At 41.1% G+C, this 27,193-nt stretch overlaps 1 protein-coding gene across 8 annotated transcripts in view; it reads right to left on the bottom strand.

Moving 5' to 3' along the window:
- The window catches only part of dock3 (dedicator of cytokinesis 3), a 966,938-nt gene that overhangs the window by 124,967 nt on the left and 814,778 nt on the right, over nucleotides 1-27,193 (bottom strand). For all 8 annotated transcript variants that reach the window (XM_063067780.1, XM_063067785.1, XM_063067784.1 and 5 more), the window contains 2 exons: nucleotides 18,712-18,860; nucleotides 13,948-14,033 (listed from right to left, as the gene is read on the bottom strand). In XM_063067780.1, coding sequence (XP_062923850.1) covers nucleotides 13,948-14,033; nucleotides 18,712-18,860 — 235 coding nt within the window. The remainder of the gene's footprint in view (nucleotides 1-13,947; nucleotides 14,034-18,711; nucleotides 18,861-27,193) is intronic.

The following is a 27,193-nucleotide window of genomic DNA, read 5'->3' as shown; positions in this document are numbered from 1 at the left end:
AAATGAGTGGCCACCAGGAAATGCCACCTTTTATGATGGACAGAAGGTGCTCGACAAAGTGGTTCCCAATCTACTATGGGTCTCCAACTCAGAACTGACGTTCAGTCATGAATTACGTAGATTTATTATAGAAGAAATTAATACATTTTCACATGTGGATTAAAATGTACTCATAATGGAAATGGCTTACCATTACCTCTCCAGGGGAATCAGGAATGGGGCAATTAATAGTCTTGTCAAAGACGCTCTGATCCCAAAAATTGAACACACAAAATAATTCGGTAAAGTCTTGATGTACAAACGGGAACTGCAACACAGGTATCCAACTGGAGCAGAAAGTGAGGGCTCTCAAAGGAGGAGACAAAGAATGGTTTGTATCCATAGATTCTATCCTCCAATAACATTTGGGGGAGAAAGTTGTGGGGGAGGGGTGGTTTTAGGTATTGATTGAGTCTCTTTGAATTCAACATTTGAACTTGCATCCACTACAACTCTTGGCAGTGCATCCCAGATCCTAAAGATTTATTGCATGAATAAATTGTAACATCCAGGATTTTATTCAATGGTGGAGCAGATATGAGAGGCTGAATGACCGGCTCGTGTTTCTATGTCTTAGTCACATTTACTTTTTTTGCCTATCATTTTCATTTTATGTCTTTGGATTCTGAAGTCTCTGCCAATGGAAACCATCTCTCTCCACCTACTTTGTCTCTACTTTTCATGATTTTAAATATTGCAGATCGCATCACAACCTCCTCTGTTCCAAAAGAACTCCCTATTCTCCTGTCTATAACAGCATATCCCTCATCTCTGGGAGCATATTCACAAATCTCTTCTGCACCTATTCAATATCATGCTGGATACAATATTGTCGTTCAGGCCAAGCCAATGTTCTATAAAGATGCATTGTGAATTCCTTGATCTTATACTCTGAGTCTCTGTTTATAAAACCTGGGATTTTGCAGGCTTTTTAATGACTTTTTAAAAACTACATACATTTACTCACACATTTCCCTGTTCCTGCATTCCCTTTTTGAATTGTGCCCACTCATTTCTATGGTCTCTCTTTACACTTCTCGGCATTAAATTTCATCTGTTACTTAACTATCATTTGTAGACTCCTGTCAATGTCTCCTTGAAATCTGTCACAGGGTACTATATCTCCAAAACTTGTACCATCAAGGAATTTGGAATGGTGGCCTGTGTATCCATGTAAAAAGAACATAGACCATGGAACAGTATAACACAGGAACAGACTCATGATGTTGTGCTGAGCTAATTACATTAGTACTCAAGTGTCCTTATGTCTACACTATGTCCATATGCTTCCATTTCCTGCACATTCATGTGCCTAAGAACCTCTTTAATGGGTCTATCACACGTGACTCCACCACCATCCATAGTAGCGCATTCCAGGAATCCACTAGTCTCTGTGTAAAAAACTTTCCTCGCATATTTTTTGAACTTACCCTCTCCCCCCCCCCACCTTAAATGGATGTTTTCTAATAGTAAACATTTTATCCTCGGGAATAAAGATACTTTCTGTCTACTCAGTCTATGCCTCTCATAATCTTATACACCTCTATCAGATTTCCCCTCAGCCTCTGCCATTCCAAAGAAAACAACCCTAGTTTGTCTCATGAACTCAGTTCCATGACTAATAAAGACAAGCCTGCCATCTGCCTTCTTTACCACCCTATCAACCTGAGTAGCCACTTTCAGGGAGCTATGGACTTGGACCCCAAGATCCCTCTGCACATCCTGCCATTAACGGTGTACTGTATCTTTATATTTGATCTTCCAAAGTGCAACACCTCACACAAGGCCAGAATAAACTTCATTTGCCATTTCTCCACACACATCAGCAGTTCATCTCTATTCTTGTCTATCCTTTGGAAGTCTTCTATAACTATCCCCAACAACACTAATCTTTGTATCATCTGTAAATTTATTAATCCACCCAATAGAACAAAGAAATGAAATAGTATCAATGAAAATCTACAAGCAAACAATATGCAAAAGAAGATATGCTGTGTAAATTCCAAAATAATTAAATAAATAAATAAATAAATAAATAAATAAATGAGCAAATAAATAATCTTGTAGAGTCCTTGAAAGTAAGTCCATAGGTTGTGGAATCAGTTTAGTGTTGAAGTGGGTGAAATTATCCACACTGGTTCAGGAACCTGATGGTTGAAGGATAGTAAATGTTCCTGACCTGGTGATGTGGGACTAAGGCTCCTCTACTTCTTTTCTGATGGCAGCAGTGAGAAGGGAGCATGGCTTAGATGGTGGGAATCCTTGATGATGGATGCTGCTTTATTGTGGCAGCGCTCTTTGAAGATATGCTAATAGTGGGGAGGGCTTTTCCTGTAATGGATTGTGCTGTAGGCTTCTCTGTTCTAGGTGCATCCATACTGGGTCGTGATGCAACTCTCAACTGTGCATCTATAGAAGTTTGTCAAAGATTTAAGTGACACAACCTGCAGTCACAACCTACATCCAGAATAAGTCTCATCCACCCTTTATCTTCTATGGGTAAACCAATTCTGAATACAAACAACCAATTAACTTAAAATCCCAAATATCTTAATCCTCTGATGAGACTCCGAAAGGGGAACCTTTTCAAATTCATGTACATGCTATCCATAGTTCTACCTTCAACAAGAACCCCTGCCACCTCCTCAAAATCTCAATCAAGATAGTGGGACATGACAGCACAAAGCCATGCTGACTGCCCCTAATTATGTCATGTTTTTCTAAATGCTCATATATCCTATTCCTAGTAACTCCAGTTACTTTCCTACCACTGATTAAGACTCACTGTTCTATAGTTTCCAGGATTATCCCCATTTCCCTCCTTGAATAATGGAACAACATTAACTACTCACGAGTTCTTCGGGACCTCTTCTGTAGCTAGGTAGGACATGAAGATATTAGTCAAGGGCCAATCATTCCTTGTCTCTCTTAATAATCTAGAGTATATCCCATCAGGCCCTGGGTACTAAGCCACCTTTAATTGTCTTAAGAGACGCATTCCTTCTCTTTCTTTATCTCCAAATTCCCTAGCAAATTAGCACACTCCACACTGAACTCCCTATCCTCCACGTCCTTCTCCTAGGTAAATACTGATGCAAAGTAATTGTTTTTGCTGTTGATGTATGTATCGGATGCCCCAGGATTTTCTTTAACTCTACTTTTATAGTTCCTCCTGGGTCCCCTAATTCCCTTCTTGAGGTATATACTCGAATGCTCTGTTTGACTTTAGCTTCCCAAGATTTTTGCTACCTACACTTCCTTTTCCTTCTTGACTAAATTCACTGTCTCTCTTAACATCCGAAGTTCAAGGATCTCAGTTCCTTAACTGTTCTCCCACTGAAAGGTCAGTCATGTGGCCAAACTCATTATCCAACACAAATTCATTTCGGCAAGCAAGATCACCATAAAAGCAACAACAGAAGGACAAAAAAGTCCCCAGGCAGGTTTGCAATAGTGACAGAGCTGTGGGGGAGGGATGACAACTTGTTTATCTTTAGAAGAATTATCTGCCTGGAGCAAGCAGTCAGTTCCAGTTGTTTTGAGTTAATGAAAGACTACAAAAATAGCTTTGTTATTGATACATAGGAAGATTACGCCGTATCTAGAGGAATTATTTAATCTAATCATGCACTTTCATTAAAGATTGTCACAGAGAAGTCCAGTGATTAATGACTGCACATCTGATGCTGTGATAACACAGACATAATTGCTTACCTCTATGCTGGTCAAGCCTGTAAGTCTTGAGACTATGACTCCCTCAGCTAAACTGCAGCAAATTCAGGAGCTGCACTAGCTGCTGATTGCAGCATTGAGTGCAGAGGAATGTCATAGTCAAGGGAGCAGCAGCATACGGTAATCCTTGATCTTAGCAATTCGTTACTGCCCCAACAACATGATACAAGCAACTGTGTTATACAGAACAGTAGCCAAAATATTTGCATTCACCATAAACATAATTAAGACTGAAGTTCAGGGGACACTGCTAGCTATTTTCACTGTTTACTTACAAAGCATATGACAATGAGCTATGTCTATGTTATAACTTAAAAAACAGAACCAATGAAGAAAGCTGTCTATTCTGTCGAAACATTACCTCAGAGTTGAGGAATTAGTTACAGCAGTTTAACTTGGGTGTTCAAAACAACAACTCAATGTCAGCAAGACCAAGGAGACTTCAGGAGGAGGAAACTGGAGGTCCATAAACCAGTCCTCACTGGGGGTGGAGAGGATCAGCAACTTTAAATTCCTAGGTGTTATTATTTCAAAGACCCTGTCTTGGGCCCAGCATATAAGTACAATTGCGAAGAAAGCACAACAGCGCCTCTACTTCCTTAGACATTTGTGAAGATTCAGCATGACATCTAAAACTTTGACAAACTTCTATAGCTGTGTGGTGAATATATTGACTGGCTGCATCACAGCCTGGTATGGAAACACCAATGCCTTTGAATGGAAAAACCTACAAAAGGTAGTGGATATGGTCCAGTCCATCACTGGTAAAGCCCTCCCCACCATTGAGCACATCTAGACAGAGTGTTGCCACAGGAAAGCAGCATCCATCATCAGGGACCACAACCATACGGGTCATGCTCTCTTCTTGCTGCTGCCTTCAGGAAGAAGGTACAGGAGCCTCAGAACTCACACCACCAGGCTGGGGAAGTTATTACCTTTCAACCATCTGGCTCTTGAACCAGAGGGGATAACTTCATTCAATTTCACTTGCCCCATTACTGAAGTGTTCCCACACCTATGGACTCAAAGACTCTTTATCTTATGTTCTTGATATTTATAGCTTATTTATTGTTATTATTTCCTGTTTTTTCTTTGTTTTTGTGTAGTTTGTTGTCTTTTGCGCAGTGATTGTCTGCCCTGCTGGGTACGGTCTTTGATTGATTCTATTATGGTTATTGGATTTGTTGAGTATGCCGGTAAGAAAACAAATCTCAGGGTTGTATGTGGTGACATATATGTACTTTGATAATTTACTTTGAGCTCTGAAATGAATGTTTGAGTTAGAATGTTCTGACTTAACAAAAGAACACTACAGAGATACTGCATACAATGCACCTCCCATCTTCCCAATGGCTTAGGATAACTGTTATAGTTGAGAATCTAGTGATAAGAATGACCTCCATCTCTACATCTCCATGCCATTATTGTAGATATAGTTAAATAGAGGGTGGCGGGTTGGAGATAAGTTTCTACCAAAGGAGGTATAAAGCACTGTTTCCCTCCACTAGTCTGCAGCTCATCCTTGGATAAGGTGTAGCACCTACTTAGGCCCCCTATCAGGGTCACGTGAAGCCATGGGAGCAGCTGGTGCATATCTTGTCCTGGTTATGTGACCACTGATTCAAGGCAGACAATCTCTGAAGAGCAATGTTCCCTCTAACTTTTAGTAGTCAATGTGCACAAACATCTTATGTTGTGCAAATTTTTTTCCTGTGACAAAAGTATGTGCGCACTGAATGCACACATGGCACAGTTTATGTAGGTTTACAAAATATTTGACATAAAACTGCACAGAATAACAACAAAATAACATACATATTGAAGTCACTCAGTTATTTTCTCTCTCTCCTGTCTTTGGCATTTCCCCATTCTTTGTAAACTCTACCTAGACTAATAGAACTCCCATCCCATTGATAGCTTTTGATTCTCATTAACATATCCAAATGACATTCACCTAAACAGTTTCTCAGCTTGTTTTTGAGTTGATTCATTAGGCTAAAACCTCACTCACAGTCCACATGAGGCGCAAGAAAGGTTCCCCCAATGTCCATCAACTGTGCAAGGTTGCAAAACTGTTCATTTTGAAGTACAAATGCCACCATTTGAGCATTGTTTTATTTATAAAAACAACTCACTAGTTAACAGAAACATTTAGCTAGAAGATTATTTTCAGTAAGTATATTTATTAATCACTTCATTATTTTAGGTAACTAACCTTTTGTGCGCACATTAATTTCCTTTGTGTGCTCGTTGAAAAACGTGTGTGCACACACGCGCACAGCTTAGCGGGAACATAGCTGAAGAGTATTGATAATGGCTAGGGTCACCCATCTTGTAAAGATACTGCCCAGAAGAAAGCAATGACAAACCACTTGTGCAGAAAAATTTGACAAGAACAATCATAGTCATGGAGACCATAATGGCCCATGTCGTACGCCATGACACTTAAAGATGACGATGGTTAAACAAAATTGCATCACTAATTCATTAAATCCAAGGAAAGGCTCCTTGGGATGGGTTTCCCTGAATATTAAGTACTTATAACACCGAAAGAATAAGAAGAATAAATGATCAAGTAACCAACAAAGATAAAACTCCACAACACTCATCATTTTTTATATTTACCGGAGAACTCAAGTTACCCTTGCAACAGTTCATCTCCTTGCTGACAGTAAATTCCTATATGCCTCTAGTACTTATATACATATACTACATTGTAATCTCCATAACGTCTCTGTATTCAAATACTTGCAACAACACAGGTTACCCTGTAATACTCTATTTTTCTGAAAGTTCCTTCATCAGTCCACCTGCATAATTTACTGAAGTGGTTACAGTGGCATAGACTGATGAGATGATTTAATGAATATTAATGGTAAATGAAACACACAAATTATTCAATGACAGTAACTAATTATGTTGTATTTTCTCTTAGTGACAACCTTCAAATTTAGTTTGATGACAGTTATTATGGTGTAGAGCTCCCTGCCACCTCATTCCACCATGCCCTGACACCCAATCCTTGCCACTTCAGCCAAGTTGGTGAAAAACTACTTAAGTTGTTGGACTACATATGTCTGTAGTGGACAGCCATAAGCAGTCCAGAAACAGAGAGGACCAGCTTCTGTCTACAATGTCTCAGATTGGGGTCCTGCTGGCATGAGCTACATGTGAGAGTAATACTTGAAAAAAATTACAAGGCAGTAAAAGTCACTCTGCTACCTACTTAGTTCCATCCCATCATGAACCAGAACAGATATTGGAACTCTTGAATGACCTTACCTTTTCCAAAGTCTTATCTGAAGGACAGTACATGGATTATCAACATGTGTTTGAAGGGGTAAAAAAGAGATCTATGAGGGAGAGTTAAGAATGGGATGGGGGTGGGTAGGTGGGGGTCATAATCTTAAGATAAGATCTAGGTCAGTTAAACCTGTAACCAGTATACAGCTCTTCATGCAAAGGTCAGTGGAAATATAGAACGGATTTTCTCAAAAGGTTACGGAGAATAGGTCAACTGAAAATTTCAAAACTGGCAACGATACAGTTTTCAGAAAATGCTGAAAGCATTCAACAAATAAAGCTACATCCAAATGGTCCCTGACCTGGAACATTGACTCAGTTTCTCTCCCCTCTGATGCCAAGGGCTTTCAGTGTTTTCTGCTTTTGTTTTGGATTTCCAGCATCTGTAGGTTTTTTCTGAACTGATATAATTTTGTTAGCTATGGGTACTTAGGAACATGAAGCCAAGGTAAGTAAATAGGGTTAAGAAATAGATCAACTAATATAAAGGCAGAAGAAATGATAATGGTAACATAATGGTAATACTGAATGAGATTTCTATCCTTAGGTTTCAAATTTTTTTCATTCATTCTCATATGTCAGGTCCTGGCATAGGGTTAGCACCTAAACCTTCTGAATACACACAAGTTAGGCAAAGTTTCACCGTGTCTCTATGTATGATCTCACCGAGAAGAATATGGATTGCAGCCTTCTGTTTAATGCAATTGGATGAAAAAAAGACTTGTGAAGGCTCTGTCAGTAAAATACACCAAGTGATGAGATACTGAGTGTACAGATCAGGCAGATTAATAAGATCTGCAGCTCACTGCTGATTTAGCTAATCTCTGCAATGACAGCCTGTGGATACTGCAATCAGCATGGTTCTCAGGCATGGCTCCTACTCTTAATCAATGACCAATAACCCTGCTGGGACTGCACATATTGTTACTGATTGAGGGCAGATCAGACCTGGCTGTGAGACCTCAACCTCATAATGTTATTTTCATGCTTAGATTAATATATAAATACTGGCAGCTGAACAATACCCTGAAGAATGGCAGATGTTCATTGAACCATATTTAACAATAGTCAGCAATTTTATGCCATAGAAAGGAACACATTTTTCGACTATTTATTCATATACAGTGCATGCTATCTTGAATCAGAAATTGAATTATAATACTGTACATGATTTTGTATACAAGAGAATATCAACATAATAAAGATGAAACTGGAAATCACTATTGCAAATAATCTTTATCACCCCTCTTGCTGATACTGACCTTACCAAAAATCATGAAGTCATACAAATTTTGTGACACGGAAGAACATTTGGTCAATAATGTCCAAACTGACTGAAATTGTTTTTTCTTCAATCCACTTCCCACCACCACTTTATTCAAAGATTTATAGGTTATCTTTCTACAGGAGGCTATCCAATACTTTAAAATGCCTTGAGAAACTGTCTCTATCACCCTTTCAGTGGATTGTCTCCCCCAGTTTCTGTCTAATTATCCCCATCAATTACTTTAAACCTACACCCCCTAGCTTTTGTTCTTTGCTAAGAGACACAGATCACCTCTATTCACCTTAATTAAGCCTCTCATAATCAGATACATTTCAATCAAGTTTCACTTCTGTCACTTTTGTTCCAAAGAAAACAACTCTCGCCTAACCAGACTCTTAAAGTATTATGTATTCTTTCAAATATCTAACCAGGTACGGTCCTTTCTTTATATCAAATTTAGACAGAGGTGGGTAACTCTTTGATTTACACACTTTCCATCTAACAGAATTAGCATAATTATTCAGTACAGGTGAACTCAGATACACAAGTCAGAATTAATCTGTATACAAACATCGGCAATCATCATGGGAATATAAAAAAGTACATTAGCCAAGAATTAAAAAGAAGTATATGTGATCATATCCTAACATATCAAGACAACTAGATACACGTTGAGAGAAAAAAACTGGGTGGTGGGAATCATTTCAATGGCGCTGCATTACAGTGGAGGCAAACAAAAGTCACAAAATGATGAACTCAATTCTAGTTACTCTAATTCAAAATGGGTATTGACATACATTGGAAAAGCTTAAGGAGACAGCCATACAGAAATTCTAAAGAAGGACTCAGACTTATAAACATAGCTTCTTTGTAGAAAAGTTAGCAAAGTATCAAACATAAATATTTTGAATCCTGAAATTAGATTAGTGGGGAAAAAGATAAAAGATAAAAAATAAACACAATTTGTGAGAGTATGCAATATAATGGGCGTATAAGTGAGGTTATCAACATTGTTTTTGAAACACAAAGATGGATAAACAAAGTTGAACACTAAGTTCTGATGAAAGTTCCTGACCCAAAAAGAAAACTTTTATTCCTCTCCATAGATGCTGCCTGACCTGCTAAATTCCTTTAGCATTTTGTATATGTTATGACAGATTATTGCCTGAATGGTAATAGCTTGGGCAAACTGTTGGTGCAACGAAATCAGAGTCTCCTGGTACATCAGTTGCAGTAAGTAATTAGGAAGGCAAATAGTATGTTGTCAGAATCAGGTTTAATATCACTGGCATATCTCGTGAAATGTGTTGCTCTGCATCAGCATTACTTTGCAATGCATAGTAATAAAAACTATAAATTACATTAAGAAGTATATTGGTGGCAACCGTTAGTCTTGGGAGACCATGGATCTGCGCCTGGAAAGCCTTGCTTCAAACTGTGTTAGAGCAGCGTCTGTTGTGGCTGTAGACTCCAACATGGGAGTGATAGTCTTGGCTGCAGCGACTGCACTTGAAAGCACTGTCCTCCAGTGTTGTCTTGGTGCTGTTTTTCTGACGAGTGCGCTTTTCTTCAGCAGCAAGCCTCAGCCTCTCTTCTCCTCTTTTCAGACCTCTGCGTAGTTCCAGCCTCCAGTGAGAGCGATCGCTTGCGATGTCCTCCCACCTCTCGATGTTCATTTTCAGTGACTTCATGTCTCTCTTGCAAACGTCTTTGAAACGAAGATGGGGCCACCCTTGTGCTCTCTTGCCAGAGGCCAGTTCCCCGTACAGCAGGTCTTTCGGGATCCTCCCGTCTGACATGCGGTGTACGTGGCCCAGCCAGCGGAGACGGCATTGTTGGAGCAGGGTGAAGAGGCTGGGTATCTGGGTGCGGGCCAGAACCTCATTGTTGGTGACTCGGTCAGTCCACATGATGTCCAGGATGCGTCTCAGGCTGCGAAGGTGGAAGGCGTTGAGACACCGCTCTTGTCTGTAGTAGAGGCTCCAGGTCTCGCTGCCGTAAAGCAGTGTACTGAGGACGCAGACCCTGTAGACTGCAACTTTGGTGTGCGTCGTCAGCTTTCTGTTCTCCCAGACTCTCTTTGTCAGCCTCTGCAGAGACGGCCTGTTCAAAATCCTTGCCAGGATTGGTTGTCCCCCCGAGGCTCCTCAGGGTAGTTGAGTCATTCCACACAGACATGAAGGGCGTCGTTCAGTTCAACGGCTCTTCTTCGGAGGCCTTCAACATCCGCAGCAGTGTGAAGCAGGGCTGTGTGCTTGCCCCCACCCTGTTTGGCATCTTCTTCGCAGTCATGCTGAAGCACGCCTTTGGAACATCAACTGATGGTGTCTACCTCCACACCAGATCGGACAGGAGGCTGTTCAGTCTGTCCCGGCTGAGGGCAAAAGTCAAGGTTCGTGAAGTACTCATCAGGGACATGTTGTTTGCAGACGATGCGGCACTGGCAACACACTCTGAAGAGCAACCGCAATGCCTCATGGACAGCTTCTCAAGAGCCTGCCAGGACTTCAGCTTGACCATCAGCCTGAAGAAAACCAACGTGTTGGGCCAAGGCGTTGAGCACTCCCCGCCCCCCCGTCATTACCATCAACAACTACGAGCTGCAGATAGTTCACGAGTTTACATACCTTGGCTCCACCATCATGGACAGTCTCTCCCTAGACCCTGTGATCAATAGACGGATCGGACGAGCAACCTCAACATTCACCAAGAAGTATATATATCAAATAAATTAAATAAAAAGTGCAAAAAGAGGCAGAGCTTAGGAGGGTTAATGGCGCCTAACAGCTATTCCTTTGCTTGCATCTTCAGAAGCAGCTCTATTTCCATCTTTAATATCTCTATTTTTCCCTTTCAGGGTTCTTTTGAAGACCCTGACCTGGAGTTACATGCTGACTACGGTTCTTTGCGAGAATGGGACCCGCTCTCGGGGTTTCACAACTGGCTGTTGTTCGGCACGCCAAGGGCTCGGCCTAAGAGCTCCGCTCACCTTCAGGGGACTGAGTTTCCGTGGCTCTGGAGATGGGGGTTTGGAGGTCAGTGTCAGAAGACTGATGTGTTATGGGAGATGGAAGAGTGCCTAGATCGTGTGCCTAGAGTCCTGAGATCTTTGGGCATAGAGCTCAGAAAAAGCAACGCAATGGACTTTTAACATTGTAAACCAGCGAGGTGTTTGTTATGTCTCCCCTCTCACTGTGAAACAGAGATACCCCTTTCTCCCTTATTATAGAGAGAGAGAGCCTGTGGTATGTTGAATACCGGGTGAACAAGTGGTCTTTGGGGTAACTGCAAGTCAGTGTCTTTGCTGTTGCTTTGCTCATGCTTCAGTGCTCGGTGGTGAGTGCCGATGCTTTTTTTTGCCAGAGGGGGGAGGGAGGATTTTTGCTTACTGTTGCTTATGCGTGGGAGGGAGGGGACCATGGGTGGGGGGACCTTGGGGTTCTAACATTTAACTGTCATTCATTCTTTGGGGGCACTCCTCTATTTTTGTGGATGGTTGCGAAGAAAAAGCATTTCAGGATGTATATTGTATACATTTCTCTGACATTAAATGTACCTTTGAAACCTTTGAAGAGAGGGAAAAATACTGAAGTAGTGTTCATGGTTTCATTGTCCATTCAGAAATCTGATGGCGGAAGGGAAGAAGCTGTTACTGAAATGTTGAGTGTGCGTCTTCAGGTTCCTGTACCTCTTACTTGATGGTAGCAATGAGAAGAGGGAATGTCCTGGGTGATGGAGTACCTTAAGGATTAGTGCCACCTTCTTGAGACATCGCCTTTTGAAGGTGTCCTAGATATTGGGAAGGCTACTAATAATGATGGAGTTGGCTGAGTTTACAACTTTCTGCAGCTTTTTCTGATCCTGTGCAGTGGCCATACCAGTTGTGATGCAATCAGTTACAATGCTCTCCATGGTACATCTGTAGAAATTTGTGAGCGTCTTCGGTGACATACCAATTCTCCTCAAATTCCTAATAAGTATAGCTGCTTTGTGCTTTCTTTGTAATTGCATCAATATCTTGGGCCCAGGATAGATCCTCAGAGATGATAACACCCAGAAACTTGAAATTACTCACCCTTTCCACTTCTGATCCCTCACTGAGGACTAGTGTGCGTTCCCTCGACTAATCCTTCCTGAAGCCCACAGTCAATTCCTTGGTCTTACTGACATTGAACGCAAGGATGTTGTTGCAACGCCACTCAACCACTTGATCTATCTCACTCCTGTACGCCTCCTTGTCACCATTTTCAATTCTGCCAACAATAATTGTGTCATTGGCTTTTGAGCTGTGCCTAGCCACATGGGTGTAGACAGAGTAGGGCAGTGGGCTAAGGAAACATCCCTGTGGTGTGCCACTGTTGACCGTGGTTTCCTGGTGAGGATCCAGTTGCAAATCCATCATTAAAAGAGGATTCAATACAAGGAGTCCTGCTGCAACTCCACAGGGCCATGGTGAGACCTCTTCTCTTGAGGTTTCTGTGCGGTTTGGCCTGCTTTTCTTGCTGTGGTAAGAGTACAAAAAATGTCATCTAAATCAATGAAAATGGTGACAAGGTGGGGAGAGAGAGTGCTGATAAAGTTGTCTTCATTGGAGTTTAGAAGAATGAGAGAGGATCTCAAATAAACCCGTAAAGTTTTAACAGGTCTATATGACATCCTTAGTGGCTGGGGAGTACAGAGCCAGGATCACAATCTCAGGTATAAGTTTTACAATTTAGAACCAAGGTCAGGAGAAACCTCTTCATCCAGAGGAAAGTGAACCTGTGGAGTTTTTTTTTAGGAGAATCAGCACGATTGCAGATCCTTCCAATCTAATGAGCTTGCACTGCCCCGTTTCACCCATGTGATTAACCTGTTGCCCAATACATCTTTGGAATGTGGGATGAAGCAGGAGTAGCTGAAGGAAATCCTTGTGGTCATGGGAAGCATGTACAAACTCCTTACAGACAGTGGTGGAAATTGAACTCAGGTCACTGGTGATATAGTAGTGTTATGCTAACCACTATGCTACTATGCTGCCTAGTTCTTCACCACAGAAAACAGTTACATATATTCAAGGAGGAGAGAAGCTTTTTTAAAAATATTATTGAGATCAAGGGATATGGGACAAAGTGGAGATACTGAAATGGATAATAAGCCATGATCATATTGAATGATGGTGTAGGCCTGAAGAGCTGAATGTCCTCTTTGTCTATAGTACAACATTTAATCTTGAGGCTTTAACCTGGGAACTCATAGAAGCCCTCATAAACTCTCTACCTGCCACATATCAGTTACCACATGTCCCAACTACTGAAGGGTCTGCGGTTCCTAAACTGGCCTCAACAGCAACCTCAGAATCCAGGAAAACAGAGAGGAAATAAGTCATTCTCAGTCCTGAGGGACTGCCTAAAAAGGCTTTCTCACAATAAGAGCGGGAGATCTAGGTTATGAAACTTCCATTATAAGGAACTGCAGTCTCATTTGCTAAGGTATTTACAAACATTTGCAAGATTCTCATTGCTGTTCACATTAACTGAGCCATTCACTGAATCAAATCTTCAGCTATCAGATGTTTCATAACACCTCATCAGTAATGTTACCAAAGCCCTGTCAGTGCTGCTTACAGGAGACTGAAAAGCTCACGGTAATTTTCATCTCCTTTTCCATCTGACACCAAACTGTCCAGCTTGTCGATGAGTTCTGCTTCCACCTGGAATAAAAAAATGTTAGCAAGTAAGCAACAGGCAATATTTCCAGAAATATGAAAGTATATGTCTGTTACTTCTCGATATTTTAGAACTTAAAACATAGAACACCACAGCCCTTCAGCCTACGATATGCCAACATTTTAACCTACTTTAAGATCAATCTAACCCTTCCCTCCTACATAACTCTTCATATTTCTATCATGCATGTGCCTACCTAAGAGCTTATTAAATGTCCCTAATACAGAGTATCTGCCTCTACCACCACTCCTAAAATCCTCTGGCCTACACACCAGGTGTGGAGGTCTCCCATCAAACTGGCACCGTACTCAGCAACAGGTCTTGCACTTTAATATTGATGTCTGAAAGAAAGGTACAACAAGTTTGGGATGCAGAAAGGATAAAATGGAGGAACGAGCAAGTGAACAGGAGGTACTTTTGAAGTTCAGAAAAAACAGTAAACACGCAATGTCCCGCAAATAACGATGTGATAATAACCAGATAATGGTTTAAAAAAAACTGGTGAACTCAGAGTAATGTTAATTGCTCTGGTTTATAATGATTGCTAGGTTGGTCTATGCCAATTTCCTGGGTGCTTCCTCCTACAAATCACCCTGCAGATCAGCTGGGTACATGGAATAACATCATTTATGACGCAAAGTTTGTTCAGGTTCTGTAGGATAGGATGGACTTCTGACCTCACAACCTACCTCGTAGTGGATTTGCACCTTACTGTCTACTTTCACTGAACTTTCTCTGTAACTAACACTTTATTTTGCACTCTATTATTGTTTTCTCTTGTACTACCTCAATGCACAGTTGCAATGAGATGATCTGTATGGATGGCATGTAAAACAATGTTTTACACTAGAGGTCGCCAACCAGTCGATCTTTGAGACTTTCCCAGTAGATCCCGAAAAAAAAAGAAAAATAAATACACAAATACTGTTGTAATGTGAGCATTATAAAAATAAGTAATACTAATTAGGATAATGGTAATATAGCAATACTCCCGCTACTGAAAGCTGTTTGTAAAGAGAGATTGTTTCCGGGTTGCGGGGATTTAGTTCCGTTCTTTCTGCCCAGTGCGCATGTGTGTAGCTCCCCCGCCATGCACCGCAGCAGAAAAGACCGGAAGTGAAACCCCGCGACCGGGAAATACTATCATAATTTTTATAATGCTCACATTACAACACCTTTAATTCTATGTTTCATTATTTAATTTTATTTCAAACACGAAAAATAAATGAATAAAAACTGACTGTTGCACTCAGTGTGATGACTGGGGCTGAATACTTTCTGCTAGTTCCCTGAAAGTTGGCTCATAACTACGGACAGTTTGAGACAGTCTGTGAGGTGTCTGTCAGTAAGTAGGGTTGCCAACTGTCCCGTATTAGCCGGGACATCCCATATATTGGGCTAAATTGGTTTGTCCCATACGGGACCGCCCTTGTCCAGTATTTCCCCAGCTAAGGTAGAGCGTTCCTTTGAAACCGTTCATAAGCTGAAATGGCATAAAGCGAAGAAGCAATTACCATTAATTTATATGGGAAAAATTTTTGAGCGTCCCCAGACCCAAAAAAATAACCTACCAAATCATACCAAATAACACATAAAACCTAAAATAACACTAACATATAGTAAAAGCAGGAATGATATGATAAATATACAGCCTATATAAAGTAGAAATAATGTATGTACAAAGTAGTTTCACTTAACAGCATCGGGAAGATTAAGCCAAAACCGATTTGTAGAAAAAAATTGGCATGTACGCGCATACGCACACAGATGCTCGCGCAAGGCTTCATGGTAGTCTTTCTCTTTCTCGGGGTAAACACAAGTGTCCTGTACTTGACTGCTACCTTTGTCCCTTATTTGGGAGTGAGAAAGTTGGCAACCCTATCTGTACGACAGCTCCTGTACTTAGATTTCATAATTTTCATCTGTTGCAGCACAGCGCTCTCGCAAATCTCCTGACAGACTGAATATTTGAATGGACAGTTCCCTTTGTTAGACTGAATGTTGAATCTGCCACGTTTTTCAGGTGTTTTGTATTGGTAAACTGTTACTGAGACATTAGTATAAGTTTCAGAGGTACGCAAGATAATAACACCATTGTTTTTTGTTTCCCAGTTCTTTTACATTTGGGGAATGTTGGAATTTAAAGGGGGAAGAAGTGTTGTAATGTGAGCATTATAAAGATAAGTTAATACCAATTCGGATAATGGTAATATAGCAATACTCCCACTACAGAAAGCTGTTTGTAAACAGAGGTTGTTTCTGGGGTTGCGGGGTTTTATTTCCGGTCTTTTCTGCGCACGTGTGTATAAGTCCCTCCGCCGCATTGGTTTTGCCGTCCCAGATAAAGTTGTTCCTTTGGACATGAAGTTGTCGAGTGGTCCTTTTTCAAAGTAGAAGTTACTACAAAAGGTATGAAGTATTGTAATATTCTCAAAGAAATACAGCTATGGCCTGTTTGATATGCTAGTTATAGTGTTTTCTTGGTTGAATTAATTTGAAAGTTTGACAAAAGCATTTTATGTAATTCAAATACAATTAGCCCAAATAAAAGGCCTCAAATTGGAAGTACAATCTGAGTTGTTTTTTCTGTAAACGATTTAGTGGGTTGATCTTGCTTTTCACTAAGGTTGAGGTAGGGGATCTTGGGCTTAAAAAGGTTGGCGACCACTATTTTACACAGTACCTCAGTACAGATGATACTAATTAACCTATTTACTAATTTTATGGTAGTTGGTCTATCCCTCGCAAATTTAGCAGTGCTGGGCCAAAGCCAGGCACAGAGTGTGCCTGAGACCTGGTCTGGTGGGCTCATGGGGAGAGAAGCTGATGCTGGTGAATGGTGGTGACGAGGCCTATGATTGGCATATGGGTTATGAGTTGATGCCTAGAGTTGGTTGTTGGGAGTGTGAGTGGAGGGTGGGAGTGGTGTGAGCAGTGGTGGACTGCCTGCCAGGGATTCCTGTGGCTTAAGCTGGCAAATGAGTTGAGAGTATGTGAGGGAAGCAGAGAGTTACTGGCAGATGCAGACGATGGGTCAGGGAACTTCAGTACATTTGGAGGAGGAGACTCAGATAGTCCTCAGTGGGGGCCACTTGTTTACTTGATAATTATCTGGGCTGGCTGAAAATACAGATGTCCCACCATCAAACAGGTATTTTAATAGCTTTTACCATGTAGATTCAACTTTTCACCCCCTTCCCTTGCGCGCGCGTGAGCGCGTGTGTGTGTGTGTGTGTGTATGTATGTGGGGGGGGGTGTTGAAGTCAGGGAAATAGGACTGATTGTGGTCAACAATATAAACACATGCTAGAAGTTTCAGTAACATACTTAAAAGACGATCTACTTCCTTCAAGCTGATTGTTAGTTACCCCTCATTCTACTTCCAATGTAACTAGAATTAGGAATGTTTATGGCCATTTAATTTCCATTTAGTTTGATCTCTCATCTCTAACAAACCTAGAGACTTTTTCCCAGGATGGAAAAGGCTAACACGAGGGGGCATAAAATGGAGGGGGGGGGATATCAGAGGTTTTTTTTACACAGAGGTGGAGAGTGTTGGTGGTAGAGGCAGATACATTAGGGACAGTTAAGGAACTCCTAGATAGGCACGTGGAGGACTATGTAGGCAGGAAGGATTAGATTGATCTTAGAGTAGACTAAAAGGTTGGCACAACACTGTGGGCTGAAGGCCTGCACTGTAATGTTCTGACTGTTGATCTTTATTGCAAAACAGACAGAGTATAAAAGAAAAATCTTACTATATCAGGACAGGGTATTGGTAAAACCACACATGGAGTTTTACTATTTTCATTTTACTAAGAATGGAAATTTCTGCATTTGAAGGGAAATTCAGCAGAAGTTCACTCAGCTGATTCTTGGGATGAATAGTTCAGCCTTTATGCATTGGAATTCAAAAGTACAAGAGGTGGTCTGGAACAAGCTGCCAGGAGGAGCAATAGAGGTAGGTAGAATTATAATACTTCAAAGACATTTGGACAGATGCATGGATAGAAACGGTTTTGAGGGACGTGGGTCAAATGGGACAAAGTTGGCATGGACAGAATGGGCCAAAGAGCCTATCCACTGAAGCAATGTTCTTCGGGGTTGTGCCAGCAATAGGTACTGAGCTGAAGTTTCCCTCATGAAGGAATCCAGTAGTTAAGAAGAGGAACTTCTTTATCTCAAAGAGTTCTGAATCTTTGGAGTTCACCATTCTGGAGAACTGTGGAGGCGGAATCATATTTATGGCTGGAATATACAGAGTTAAGTCAATAAAGTCGTGCATTATGGAGAGCAAGCAAGTGAGTATTGAGGCTAAGAGCACATCAGCCATGATCCTATTGAATTGAGGTGCTACTGAGACACTCCTGCTTCTGTCTCTTAAGTTCATTGCATGATCCCAATCTGAGTATGATTTCTAAGTGCCCAAAGTAACGCAAGTCTCTTCACCATTCTATCACCATTCTTCATGCTCACTGGCTTATATTTACTGTACTCTAGATTCTGCAAAGGAACATACTTTTGCTGAGATATTTATAACATGAAGTAAAGGTAACATTGTCAAACTTGCGGTTCAAATCCCTATCCCTGAACCGAATGAACCCAAATAAGGCTGTGATCATTGAAATAGTCTATTCTGTCATTAATATTCACTCAGCCTACCTGCTTGAAGCTGCCATTCTTTCGCTGTTCCCAGTCCATCATGTCATGGAAGATTGGGATCATTACATTCCGAACCTCGATCTGTGGCACCAATGTCACACCCAAGAAGGGGCCAATCATTCCTGGGATGAAATGAATCTTATTTTCACCTTTAAAAAAAGATTAATAAACAGATTTTTTAGTGGTGTTAGATCTCTGTTTATTTTCTGATCCTTGGGGTTTTTCCAGGAGTCAGAGATGATGAATAGTCTTAATTCTAAGATTTCAGTTTGTTTTAAAGTACAAATAAACATATAAATACTAAGCAAATTGAATAAAGAGCTGAGAAATGATGACAAGAGGTGAAATCAAAAGGAATAAAGATGGTGCCTTTGAAAAATCCATCACTTTTATAGATAAGTTAAGGAAAATTCTTTGGACAGGAATAAACTAGTTAATAGGCTACATGATTAAAACAATTACAATACGTGGGTAATGTGCTAATACTTAGCCAATGAAAAATGAGAAAAATGATAAACTGTTAGTTTAGCTGCTATACCGCTTTCTGCCAGTGATTGGGGATAAACTACCACATACTGTGAAAAATACATGAATTTGTAAAAATGTACAAATCTTATAAAAAAATTATTTTACAAATCAGTGGTTATACAAGAGATAAACCTGCCTGGTATACTTGCATTTGTGCATAACGAGCACTTTTGATGGCATCCCATCAATTAACAGATAATAATGACTAATTTTTAAAGTGTAGTGACAGGTGAAATATAGGTACCTGTAAATCATAAACACAACAAATCTATGACATGCTTTGGGAGGAAACATAATTTTTTGCTTAGGAATCCCTTAAGTAAATTCAAGTAATGTAAATAGGTGGATTTTGAAATCTCTGAGATATTTCTGCTCAGCACAATTTACTCCTGCATTGTTGCACTTCTCTACTCTCAAGTCTGAACATTTTTTTTAGGTCTTGTGTCATTCACAATTCTTTAAGAATTGGGATTAATCCCAACTCCGGTTTAAACTAAATGATTGATTCGTTCATGAAAAATAAAATACATGGGAGAGAGTTCATCACATCACACTCTTTCAACTGTGTTTTAATTTGAGGGGTATGGGGGTTCCTTCTGTGGTATCTCACAACTGACCACTTCAATATTCATATCCTATAATGATGTTCATTTAAGATATTCATCTGTTATGCATATTGATGTTTCACACGGGAATTCATAATTTAGACTTAGTTAGAGAAATTACATGGGAATCACAGCAGAGAAAAAGAAATAGACTGTGTGGCCTGACAATGTCATGTTGACATTACTGCTCCAAGTATTTTTAATTTCACTGCTGAATTTTACCCACCTTTCCAGTCTTTCTTTTCTCAAAAGTTCATCTAATTTCCCTTAAATACATCTAAGACTCCATGTTATTGAGTTCCACATTCTAATCTATTCTCTGAATAAGAAACTCATTTTGAATTTGCTTTTGGATTTAGCTTATATTAAAATTAGCATTTTAAAAATACTTAACGAAGTAGATTAAACAAACATCAAACTGATGTTTTCAGCATCCATATTCATTGAAATGAAAATACAATAGAAGGACCAAAGTATGGTAATAATGAAGTTCAAAGATAAAGTTGATTTAAGAACCTAAGAAGTCTTTTCACATTTTACTAGAACTAAAGCAGTGTTGTGTATTGCCCCAACACAGTACTTAGAAGTTCAGAAGATCACAAGATCACACAAGACAAAGGAGCAGAAGTAGGCCATTCGGCCCATCGAGTCTGCTCCGCAGCTCCCCCATGAGCTAAACTATTCACCCATCTAGTTCCAATTTCCGACTTTTTCCCCATATCTCTTGATACCCTGACTAATTAGATACCTGTCAATCTCCTCCTTAAACACCCTCAATGATCGGGCTTCCACAGCTGTATGTGGCAACGAATTCCACAAATCCATGACCCTCTGGCTAAAAAAATTTCTCCTCATCTCTGTTTTAACTGGGTACCCTCTAATTCTAAGACTATGGCCTCTTGTCCTGGACTCACCCACCAAGGGAAACAACCTTTCCACATCTACTCTGTCCAACCCTTTCAACATTCGAAATGTTTCTATGTTGCACGAGGACAGCCATCCTTGATCATGATGTAACACACACAAAATGCTGAAGGAACTCAGCAGGACTGTCTTGATGAAGGCTCTCGGCCCAAAATGTCAGTTGTTTATTGTTCTCTATAGCTGCTGTTTGACCAGCTGTAAGTTCCTCTAGCATTTTGTATGTGTTGTTCTGAATTTCCAACAGCTGCAGAAACTGTTGTGTTCTTGATCAGGAGTTTCTCACAATAATGCTGTTGGGTTTCCCTGTGTAACGTTGCAACTTCAACGCCACTTGTCTGTTTGCATTGATGTTTGGACACACTCACTTAGCTTCTCAGCAACAAATTGGGGGAGCAGCACTCAAAATGACATGAGAATAATATAAACTTGACACTTGCAACTACTGGACAGTGCTGTTGCTTCATGAATGTATGCTCCAATGATGGGAGAGGAGAAGCAGACCATTTACTGGGGGCCAAAGTGATTTGGATGTAATGGTGGAGAAAATTACCAGCCTGAGGTATGTTCATTGTGCAAAGAGGCAGAGACTTCCCTCCCACCACAAGGCTATAGCTAAGTGTTCTTGGAAAGTGCACTTCTGGAGAAATCTGTAATACAGGCAATTCCCCATGAAGTTTCCGCTTGATCCTGTGGCCTGAAGGAAACACAGATTAAGTATCAAATAAAACCAAAACTGCTGAGGATGTGCATCAGGTTAGGTATCATCTGTGGAAAGAAGATTCAATTTTTCAGGTCAGTAGCGCTTCATTATAACTGCACAAGTGAATTGAAAATAATCCTTTGGGAGGGGTGGGGGAGAAATAAGGAAATACCTGTGGTACAATTACTTTCAATGTCATCTAAGAGGTGAAATAAATGCTCGTTAATCATGGCTGATTGCTGTGGAAGAGTGTAAATAGGAGAAGATAGGTAAGGACAGGAACAAAAATTGTACTGGAATCATGAGGTGCAGAACACAACAGGTGTTGACAAGCTGAAATAAAAGGAGAATGCTGGAAATGCTCAGTGGGCCAGGTAGCATCTATGGAGAGAAAATTAGGTTGATGACAGGCCAGTCTTGACACAGAATAGGAAAGGCTAGTTATTGGAAGCTGTTAAATTCACTATTGAGGCCTGAGGCTACAAAGTGCCTAAAGGAGACTACATTTTGGATAGAAACCCTGCGTTTTGACCTGAAAGACTGACAACTCCTTTCCTCTCATAGATCCTGTTTGACCTGCTGAACTCCTCCGGCAGATTGTTCACTGGTCCAGATTACAGCATCTGCAGTCTCTTGTGGCCCTAACCTATGGATATCTGTGGACATAACAAGTATTGGTTCTTAACCTTTGCCTGCAACGAGAAGAGCAGGCAGCAATTTGTCAGCCAAGATCATGAAATTCTTGTCTTTTGGCTGAATGCATGCAGTGGGCAAATATAGTTATCAATGGACCGGATAGAGAGGTGAAGAAGGACGTTTGAAACAAGGATTTTCCATATATACAGAAAAGGTGCCACTTGAGATAATGCTAACTTCCTTAGCTACACCTTTGATTTGAAGACAGTAAATGGGGTTATGGGTGTGTGGTACAATGTAAGGATAAGGCCAGCCAAGCAAATGAGGATATTGCTGAAAGGGAGCTGTTTAAGTCTCTATTCACATAAGATCTGAAGGGCCATGTTGGTGGGGGATAGAAGTGTAGAAGAATCAGACTTTTGTTTTAGAGATACAGCATAGTCCAATGAGCCAATGCTGCCAATTACACCCATATGACCAGTTAACCTATTAACCCATATGTCTTTGGAATGTGGGAGGAAACTGGAGCACCTGGAGGAAACCCACACACTCAAAGGGAGAACGTACAAACTCCTTACAGACAACGGAGGAACTGAACCTGGATCATTGCTGCTGTAATGGCATTATGCTAACTGTTACACTACCATGCCACCCTATCTGTAGAGAAGGCAAGCCATTAGTGACCGGGGGCTGTAAATGAAGTCTTCCAGCCCTGAGAAATATGTCAATTTCCTTCTTGAATATATTAAGATGTTGTCCACAACCTTGTATGATAGAGAAGCAAAGAATATGAAGGTTGGAGCAAAAGATGGCGCTAAGATGGGTCACAGTTTGAGGATAAAGGGGAAGCCTTTTAGGACCGAGATTAGGAAAAACTTCTTCACACAGGGAGTGGTGAATCTGTGGAATTCTCTGCCACAGGAAACAGTTGAGGCCAGTTCATTGGCTATATTTAAGAGGGAGTTAGATATGGCCCTTGTGGCTAAAGGGATCAGGGGGTATGGAGGGAAGGCTGGTGCAGGGTTCTGAGTTGGATGATCAGCCATGATCATACCGAATGGCGGTGCAGGCTCGAAGGGCCGAATGGCCTACTCCTGCACCTATTTTCTATGTTTCTATGTTTCTAGAGGGTGACTTCTCCCAGCCCATCAGCAAAACACTAACGTTCTTCATATTCTAACATCAAACATGAGAGAATCTTCAGATGCTGGCAATCCAAGCAACACACACAAAATGCTGGAGGAACTCAGCAGGCCGGGCAACATCTATGGAAAAAGAGTATAGTTGGCGTTTTAGGCCAGGACCCTTCAGCAGGACTGGAGAAAAAAAATGAGTAGATTTAAAAGTTGGGGGAGGGAAAGAGAAACACAAGGCGATAAATTAAACAGGGAAGGGGGATAGATGAAGTAAAGAGCTGGGAAGTTGATTGATGAAAGGGATAAAGGGCTGGTGAAGGGGGAGCCTGATAGGTGAAGACAGAAGGCCATGGAAGAAAGAAGAGGGAAAGATCACCAGAGGGAGGTGATGGGCAGGCAAAGAGATAAGGTTAGAGAGGGAAAAGGGGACTCACCTTCACCAGTCCCCATTTCCTTTTCCCTCTCTCACCTTATGTTCTTGCCTGCCCATCGCCTCCCTCTTTGCTGTTTGGCTTTGCTGCTGTTTGCATGATGGGTGATGGGGACGCTGATGTTTAATGCTAGAATAAGTGGGGGGAAGGGGAGGTGGCAGGGTTTTTTGTTTTGCTGCTGCTTGTGTGGGGGGGTGGTGCTGGGGCTTTGGGGTTCTTTTGCTTTTTCTGTCATTTATCCTTTGGGAGTTTCCTTCTGTTTCGAGGATGTCTGCAGAGAATAAGGATTTCAGGTTGTAATACATTCTCTGCTATTAAATGGAACTATTGAACTCTGGATGTAGAAATTTATCTTGATTTCAGTTCTGAAAGGCATACCGATTTCCTAAGGTTGTAAGGTTTTGTTCTGAATTCTCCAGCCATTAGGAAAATATCTGGTGTGTTCAGTCTTGTTTTTATGAGATCCTCTTTCATTCTTCTAAATGTCTAATTGAGCCACCCTCTCATACAACACTCCTGCAGTGCCAGAATCTGTCTAGTAGACCTATATTGTACTTGCTCTATGGCAAGAGCATCTTTCCCCAGAAAACATGCAAGAACATTTTTCTCCAAGGGTTGTGAACCTTTGGAACTCCTTTTTTTGATGGACATCATAAGCATGGTCTTTGAATAATTTCCCTGGTGCTTTCTGAAAGGTCTTTAATACATAATTTTGCTTTGTTAACACAAATTCTCCCTGTCTTGGTATGGCAGCTATACTGCCCATGACTGCAGAAACTTGCAGAGAGTTGCGGACACAGCTCAGCACATCATGGAAGCCAGTCCTCCCTTTAAGGATTCTGTATATACTTCTCACTGCCTCAGTAAATCAGCCACATATCCAAAGATCTTATCCACCCCAGACATTCTCGCTTCTGCCCCTCCCTTCAGGCACAAGATACAAAAGCCCGAAAACAAGTATCACCATGCTTAGGACAACTTCCATCCCACTGTTATAAGGCTATGAAATGGTTTCCTAGTATGTTAAGATGGACTCTTGACCTCACAATCCACCTTGTTGTGTCCTTGCACCTTATATAATATAGGATATAAAAACAAGCATGTAATGCTTAGGCTTTATAAGGCATTGGTTAGACAGCACTTGGAGTTTTGTGTGCAGTTTTGCCCCCTTTATCTTAGAAATGATGTGCTGGCATTGGAGAGGATCAGAGGTTTATAAGAATGATTCTGGGAATAAAAGGGTTAATGTCTGAGGATCCTTTGATAGCTCTGGGCCTCTACTCGCTGGAGTTTGAAAGAATGATGGGGGGAGAGAATTTCATTGAAACCATCTGAACACTGAAAGGTCCATATAAACTGGACATGAAGATGATGTTTTCAATAGTGGGGGAGTCCAGGACCAGAGAGCTCAGCTTCAAAATAGAAGGGTGTCCCTTTAGAAGAGAGATGTGGAGGAATTTCTCCAGCCAGAGGGCGGCACATCTGTGGAATTCATTGCCACAGATGGCTGTGTAGGCCAAGTTATTGGGTACATTTAAAGTGAAAGTTAATAGGTTCTTGATTAGTAATACATTCAAGGTTATGGAGAGGAAGCACGAGAATGCTGTGGAGAGGGATAGTAAATCAGCCCAATGGCTTAATTCTGCTTCTACGTCTTGTGTTTCTTATGTTTCTGACTGTCTACCTGCACTGCACTTTGTCTGTACTATGTTACTTCACTCTGCTCTCTGTTATTGCTTTTCTTTGTGCTATGTCAATGCACCTTTGTAATGAATTGATCTGTTTGGACAGTTTGCAAGACAAGGTTTTCACTGTACTTCACTACATGATCACAATGAACCAATTTACTAATTTAATCTGTAATTCTGGAGCTTGGATGAGCTCCCCGAGGCATGAGCATCACTGTAGCATCGCAGTTAGCACAATGCAATTACAGCTCAGGATGTCATAGTTTGGGGTTCAATTCTAAAGTCTTCTGTAAGAAAGTTTGTACGCTCTTCCTGTGTGCACGTGGGTTTCTTCGAGATGCTCTGGCTTCCTCCAATAGTCCAAAACCATACTGGCTGGTAGGCTAATTGGTCACTGTAAGTTGTCCTGTGATGAGGCTCGGGATTGCTGGGTGGCACGGCTCGGCGGCCCAAAGGTCCTGTTCCGTGCTGTATCTCCAAATAAAATAAAACCGGAGGAAGTGACAGCGTAATCAATGGCAGCAGTCTGCAGTGATTCTAAGGGCCGGGAAACAGCGAATATTAGTGATCTTAAAATTGAGCAGGTAAAAAAGCCCAGGAACAGATCAAAGCTACAGGTCAAAACTACTGCTAACTACTTCATGAATGACACATTTTCTGTAAAACGATCACTGTAACGAATAGCCTATATTTCCCCTTTGTGAGCTTTCGAACTGCCTGTATGACCTGGCATTTTTGCAGTGTGAACTGAAGACTCGAAGGTGCAGTATGGTTGCAGTGTGTCATGTATGCACCGAATGGAGGTGGCGGGGCCTGTGAGGAACAAGCCAACATATGGCCTTCGCTGGAGCGGACTTGGAGTTGATTCAAAGCTGTGAGTCCAAGGCGAAGCGGTGGGGCCATGCCTGACAGCTGGAAACGAGTCAATGTTTGACTGATTTAAGTGTCAGGCCAGATTGTAAAGGTTGGGTAAGGGCCAAATTGAGGCAGCAGGACCTGTGCCCGAGGGTGAGAAATGAGCCCAGGTTTGTCTGATTTCAGTGCTGGGCCAGATTGAAAAGGTAGGGTGTTGGGGCCGGAGGCGAGGGATGGGCTGGTGTGCAGCTTGCTGCTCAGCGAGGTTTACTCGTCTCTGCGCTGAACTGAAGCTGTGGCCTGCAACTTACAGGTTCTTGGATCGGCTGTGACTGGATCATGGCTGTGAACTCAATTTCGTGAACTTTAGTTCTGAATGATATTTGCTTATGTTTTATTGTTTGCATGATTTGTTCTTATGTTTGATGGTCTTCTTTTTTAATGGGTTCAATTGGGTTTCTTCATTTTGCGGCTGCCTGTAAGGAGACAAATCTCAAGGTTGTATATAGTATATGTACTTTGATAATAAATGTACTTTGAACTTCCCTTCCCCCTTCCTGGTTTCATCTATCACCTATCACCTGCCTGGCCTCCTGAGTTTCTCCAGCATTTTGTGTGTGTTCCTTGGATTTCTGGCACCTGCAGAATTTTCTCGTGGTTTTGAACTTTGAAAGCTTGGATTTGAGCTTTCAGAAGCTCACAGTCTTGGTGAAGCATAGCCTACATGGATATTGCTCCTGAAAGAACTTTAGCTATGAGCAGAAGGGTCTGTAAAATATAGGTAGGTGATGAACTGTTCTTTACCTGATCTCATTTCATTTCATTTTTAAATTTTTTTATTAATTATTATTGAAAATCAGCAAAAAATACATTAAAGTATGAAGTCAACATGTCAATATGTACAATAAGAATTAAATTATCAAATAACTGATTAACAAATCTAGACAATAATAATAAGAAAAAATAGTGTAAGGGGTTT

Source organism: Mobula hypostoma, chromosome 15 (genome assembly GCF_963921235.1).
Source record: "Mobula hypostoma chromosome 15, sMobHyp1.1, whole genome shotgun sequence".
Taxonomy (NCBI): domain Eukaryota; kingdom Metazoa; phylum Chordata; class Chondrichthyes; order Myliobatiformes; family Myliobatidae; genus Mobula; species Mobula hypostoma.
This window is presented reverse-complemented; position numbering and strand designations above follow the sequence as displayed.